Genomic DNA, 6,598 nt, shown 5'->3' on the forward strand with positions numbered 1-6,598 from the left:
TTTATTAGATTTATACTATGGTTTTAGTTTTAGTTTCAGTTTTAGTCAACTATAATAACCCTGACATGATTGGACTGTTCAAATAAAAAATGAAATCACAAAGAGGAAATGCATGAACTGATAAAATACCTTGAATTCAATGCAAGTCGCTGTGGATAAAAGCGCCTGCCAAATGCATAAATATAAATGTAGGAATCTAGAGCAGACAAATATGTCTCCCATCTGCTTCACAAACACCCGTGTGTTCAGAGATGCCCTCAGATCACCCTGCTGCTGCTGCTGATTGGGTCAACTACATCTCTCATTACATCACAGTGATGCTCGCAGTCACTCATTTATACAGATGTGTGTCTGTCTCGTCGTACACGTCCTTACACTCACGCTCAGTGCTGCTTGTTGTCTCCAGCGTGAGAGTTTCTACATACACTGACTCTGCATCGAAGCACAATATAATCTACAACAATATAATGATTCCAGCACAAGTGGAGCTACGACATGTCAGATATACAATACAGGCCTTGTTTCAAGGCTTCACCTTAAATCTTAAAGGGATAGTTCACCCAAAAATGAAAATTCTGTCGTTAATTACTCACCCTCATGTCGTTCCACACCTGTAAGTCCTTTGTTCATCACACAAATGAAGATATTTTTGATGAAATCCAATTTTCTCCCCCCATAGGGAGTAACACAACTACCACTAAACTAAAACTACTACTAAAACACTAAACTACTAAAACATCATTAAAGTACTCCATGTGACATAAGTGGTTTAACCTCAGTTTTATGAAGTGACGCAAGTGTTTTCATTTTTGGGTGAACTAACCCTTTAAGGTCTGTTAAAGGGATGTTGGAATAATAGCTGAATTTAGAGGCCAGTGTTTTTCTGACACAGCCTAAAACTGAGAAATCTGTGCCAAACTCAGCGAATGGCTGCGTCCTCTGCTCAGGCGAAGATAATCTACCAACATATGGACGAAACAACTGTGATGAGAGAGAAAATGACAAACCTCCAGCATCTTTCCTATTCTGAACACCAGCACAATTCTCAAATATATGAACATTAAATTACACTCATACACTAGATATCCACACACAAACATACTTTAGATGGACGGACGGATGGATGAATAGACGTATAGATGGATGGATGGACAGACTATAGATGTATGGATGGATGAATAGACCTATAGATGGATGGAGGGATGGATGAATAGACCTATAGATGGATGGATGGATGCATAGATAGATGGATGGATAGACTTACAGATGGATGAATAGACTTATAGATGATTGATGGATGATGGACTTATAGATGGATGGATGGATGGATGGATGGATGAATGGATCAGTATAGACTTATAGATGGGTGAATGGATGGATAGATGGATGGATGAATAGACAGATGGATGGATGAATGGATCAGTACAGACTTATAGATGGATGAATGGATGGATGGATGGATGGATAGATAGATAGATAGATAGATAGATAGATTTCATCTATAATAGACTTATAGATGATTGATGGATGATGGACTTATAGATGGATGGATGAATAGACGGATGGATGGATGAATGGATCAGTATAGACCTATAGATGGATGGATGGATGGACAGACTATAGATGGATGGATGGACAGATGGACAGACTATAGATGGATGGACAGATGGACAGACTATAGATGGATGGATGAATGGATGGATGGACGGATGGACAGACTATAGATGGATAGATGGACAGATGGATGGACAGACTATAGATGGATGGACAGATTATAGATGGATGGATGGATGGATGGACAGACTATAGATGGATGGATGGATGGACGGATGGACAGACTATAGATGGATGAATGGATGGATAGATGAATAGACATATAGATGGATGGATGGATCAATAGACATATAGATGGATGGATGGATGCATAGATAGATGAAATAGACTTACAGATGGATTGATGGATGATGGGCTTATAGATAGATGGATGGATGGACAGACTATAGATGGATGGATGGATGGATGGACGGATGGACAGACTATAGATAGATGGATGGGTGGACGGACGGATGGACAGACTATTGATGGATGGATGGACAGATGGACAGACTATAGATGGATGGATCGATGGATCAATAGACGTATAGATGGATGGACGGATGCATAGATAGATGAAATAGACTTACAGATGGATTGATGGATGATGGGCTTATAGATAGATGGATGGATGGACAGACTATAGATGGATGGATGGATGGATGGACGGATGGACAGACTATAGATAGATGGATGGGTGGACGGACGGATGGACAGACTATTGATGGATGGATGGACAGATGGACAGACTATAGATGGATGGATCGATGGATCAATAGACGTATAGATGGATGGACGGATGCATAGATAGATGAAATAGACTTACAGATGGATTGATGGATGATGGGCTTATAGATAGATGGATGGATGGATGGATGAATAGACGTATAGATGGATGGATGGATGGCTGGATAGATGAATAGACGTACAGATGGACGGATAGACTTACAGATGGATGGATAGACTTATAGATGGATTGATGGATGATGGACATATAGATAGATGTATGGATGGATGGATGGATGGATGAATAGACCTATAGATGGATGGATGGATGCATAGATAGATGGATGGATAGACTTACAGATGGATGAATAGACTTATAGATGATTGATGGATGATGGACTTATAGATGGATGGATGGATGGATGGATGGATGAATGGATCAGTATAGACTTATAGATGGGTGAATGGATGGATAGATGGATGGATGAATAGACAGATGGATGGATGAATGGATCAGTACAGACTTATAGATGGATGAATGGATGGATGGATGGATGGATAGATAGATAGATAGATAGATAGATAGATAGATAGATAGATGGATAGATAGATGGTGGATAGATGAATAGACGTACAGATGGACGGATAGACTTACAGATGGATGGATAGACTTATAGATGGATTGATGGATGATGGACATATAGATAGATGTATGGATGGATGGATGGATGGATGAATAGACCTATAGATGGATGGATGGATGCATAGATAGATGGATGGATAGACTTACAGATGGATGAATAGACTTATAGATGATTGATGGATGATGGACTTATAGATGGATGGATGGATGGATGGATGGATGAATGGATCAGTATAGACTTATAGATGGGTGAATGGATGGATAGATGGATGGATGAATAGACAGATGGATGGATGAATGGATCAGTACAGACTTATAGATGGATGAATGGATGGATGGATGGATGGATAGATAGATAGATAGATAGATAGATAGATTTCATCTATATTTTTAGTTCTATATTTCAGATCTATAGCTCTTCTCTGCTGGTGTTTATGTAAGCGCTGTATTCATCAGCAGCATCACAGCGTTATATAATAAACTCAGCAGCATCCTGAAGAAACACGTGATCACTGTTATTGTGCTGGACGCGCAGCGACACTGACAAACACAACAAACCAGCGCGCAATTACGCAACAAAGCAAAAATGAAAGTAAATCAAACGGACTTCCGTGACAACCATTAATAATGAAGCGCTAAACCTGCTCGGTCTGTTTTTTGTTTGTTTGCTTTTTAGGTAAAATGATAAAACCATAAACGCGCTCGCGTTCAGTAACGCAATATTTGAGGTTCAAATGCGATTAAAATGCACGCTCTGAGGGGAAAGCGCTGCTGTAGCGGACATATCGCAGTCTTACCTGATTAACGCCTCTGTCGTCTTCTTCCTTCTGTCGGTGTCTAGCAGAACATGTGTACATTAGACATCCGAGAGGCGCGACGCGACGCTCGCTGCGATCTGCGCGTTATGTGCGCGGTGCTTGTGCACGCACTGGAGGATGATCAGACGCCGCGCGATGATTGGCTGTCACCTCAAACTAGTTCAGATGAGGAAAAATATTGTATTAATACATAACAACCTATGAACTAATATATATATATATACCAACAAGAACTTTATTTTATTTATATTTACATATTTTTTCATGCTTGTTTTGGCCTGTGCAAAGTCTCCAACTGCTTATATTGCAACCCATCTAACTATCTAAAAAGTGATTAATTATTAATAAGGTCCTAGAATATGGAAGGTTAACATTCTTGCATCCAAATCCAATATGACTGTCACTAAACATGCATATAAACAAATAAATGAAAATGCATGAACAGAATGGCTGGAAAATGTTTCCTTTGACTGTAATCAAGATGAAGGCAGTTAATGCTGGAATGCAGGAAAGATGAGTAAATAAACAGCAGCTCTGATGTCTGTGGTTCCTGCAGAGATGCATCATTTCACTGGGAATGAGAATAAAGCTTCAAATCCACAAAATGTTACACAACTATAGGGCTCTGGAGCAGGATTGCTAATAATATAAGGGAGACCAGGACTAGATGACACACTTTTTAGTTTGTGCCAGGAATTTCAGACTTCAAATAAATAAATAAATAAATATTTACAAAACGCAACATAAATAAATAAATTATATCATTAAAAAATGTGGCAGACATGTATATATAACTGTTATACATTTATTAAATGTATTAGTCTTAATATGTTGTTATTATTATTAATATTATATATTATTATTGAATAATTATACATTTATAATTTTATTTTTTTGAGTCTGAAATTATTATTATTGATTAATTATACACACACACACACTCACTCATAATTATTTTTTTACACACACACACACAAAGAAACAGCAAAGTTTTTTATAATATTATTATAATTATTGATTAATTTTACACACACACACACACAAACAGCGAAGTGTTTTTTTTATATTATAATTATTTATTAATTTTACACACACACACACACAAAGAAACAGCGAAGTGTTTTTTATATTATTATTATTATTTTTTTTTTTTACACACACACACACACACACACACACACACACACACACACACACACACACACACACACACACACACACACACACACACACACACACACACACACACACACACACACACACACACACACACACACACACACACACACAAAGAAACAGCGAAGTGTTTTTTATATTATTATTATTATTTTTTTTTTTTACACACACACACACAAACAGCGAAAAGTTTTTTTATATTATTATTATAATTATTAATTTTTTACACACACAGAGAAACAGAGAAAAGTGTCATACTAAAGTGTCAAACAGTTGTTTTGAGCAACAAAAATTGTAACAGATATGAAATAAATATGGTGATACTGGAATGAATTTATAGCACAGAATAATTTCAGACTATCATCATCACCCAACAGCCCCATCTAGTGCTGCATCAAACACACACCACACACATCTACAGGCCTTTATTTCAAAATATAAAAATAGCAATAGTGTCATAAAATTGTTTGCATTTCATCCTTAATCAGTTATTATAAATCATCTTAAAATAAACCAGCTGTACAATGTAAACAACATACAGTAAGTTACAGAAACAGAACAAGTTTCAATTAATCACAGAGAGCTTATTTATGGAAGGCCATTTCCACCACTGAATAAAAAAATTCTAAAAAATTGAATACAAATTTTTCTCTTGCAATTCTGAGTTTATATCTCGCAGTTCTGACTTTTTTGTGTTTTATATATATATATATATATATATATATGTGTGTGTGTGTGTGTGTGTGTATCTGTTAAGCTTATTTATTTATTTTAATTTCATTAATTTATAAATTTTCATTAATATATTAATTTACTTATATTTCAGTTTTAGTTTTAGTACTTAAACTTTCTTTAAGATAAGTTGTTAGTTGCCAATGCTACAAAAAAAATCTTCATCTAATGTTTATATTTTATATTAGAATAGTAAGTTTATATCTCGCAGTTCTGACTTTACATTTCGCAATTCTGAGAAAAAAAGTCAGAATTGTACGATAAAAAGCCGCAATGACGTTTTTATTTTTTATTTCGCAGCAGAAATGGGCTTCCATACATATTTCATTGTGTAGAATGTTCAAGATTTCAGTCACTTTGCTGTGTACTGAATGTGTTTATGGTGAAAAAAGTAAAAATGTTTATTCTGTAACAAAATGTGCTGGAAATCAATTTACTTGCTACGAAGTGCCTCAAACTAAACTCTGAATGTCCTTCAAAGATTCAGTCTAATATAAAATTTGTGAATCCAGAGATTAGTTCTTTCTCATCAGCGCTCATTATATATCTGTGACCCTGGAGCACAAAAGCAGTCATAAGGGTCAATTTTTTGAAATTGAGGTTTATGTATCATCTGAAAGCTGAATAAATGCTTTCCATTGATGTATGGTTTGTTAGGATAGGACGATATTTGAAAATCTGGAATCTGAGGGTGCAAAAAAATCTAAATATTGAGAAAATCGCCTTTAAAGTTGTTCAAATTAAGTTCTTAGCAATGCATATTACGAATCAAAATTTAACTTTTGATATATTTATGGTAAGAAATGTACAAAATATCTTCATGGAACATGATCTTTACTTAATATCCTAATGATTTTTGGCATAAAAGAAAAATCTATAATTTTGACCCATACAATGTATTGTTGGCTAT

At 35.7% G+C, this 6,598-nt stretch overlaps 1 protein-coding gene across 1 annotated transcript in view; it reads right to left on the reverse strand.

Annotated features, from left to right (window-relative positions):
- LOC107659066 (tubulin polymerization-promoting protein-like) overlaps nucleotides 1–599 on the reverse strand; it is a 22,771-nt gene extending 22,172 nt beyond the window's left edge. Inside the window, exons 1-2 of the mRNA XM_016447878.1 lie at nucleotides 594–599; nucleotides 342–454 (exon numbers count right to left, since the gene is read on the reverse strand). Coding sequence (XP_016303364.1) covers nucleotides 342–454; nucleotides 594–599 — 119 coding nt within the window. The remainder of the gene's footprint in view (nucleotides 1–341; nucleotides 455–593) is intronic.
- Between the last annotated feature and the right edge of the window lie 5,999 nt (nucleotides 600–6,598).

The sequence above is a fragment of the Sinocyclocheilus anshuiensis genome, unplaced genomic scaffold (assembly GCF_001515605.1).
Source record: "Sinocyclocheilus anshuiensis isolate Anshui unplaced genomic scaffold, SAMN03320099.WGS_v1.1 scaffold411, whole genome shotgun sequence".
Classification (NCBI taxonomy): Eukaryota; Metazoa; Chordata; class Actinopteri; order Cypriniformes; family Cyprinidae; genus Sinocyclocheilus; species Sinocyclocheilus anshuiensis.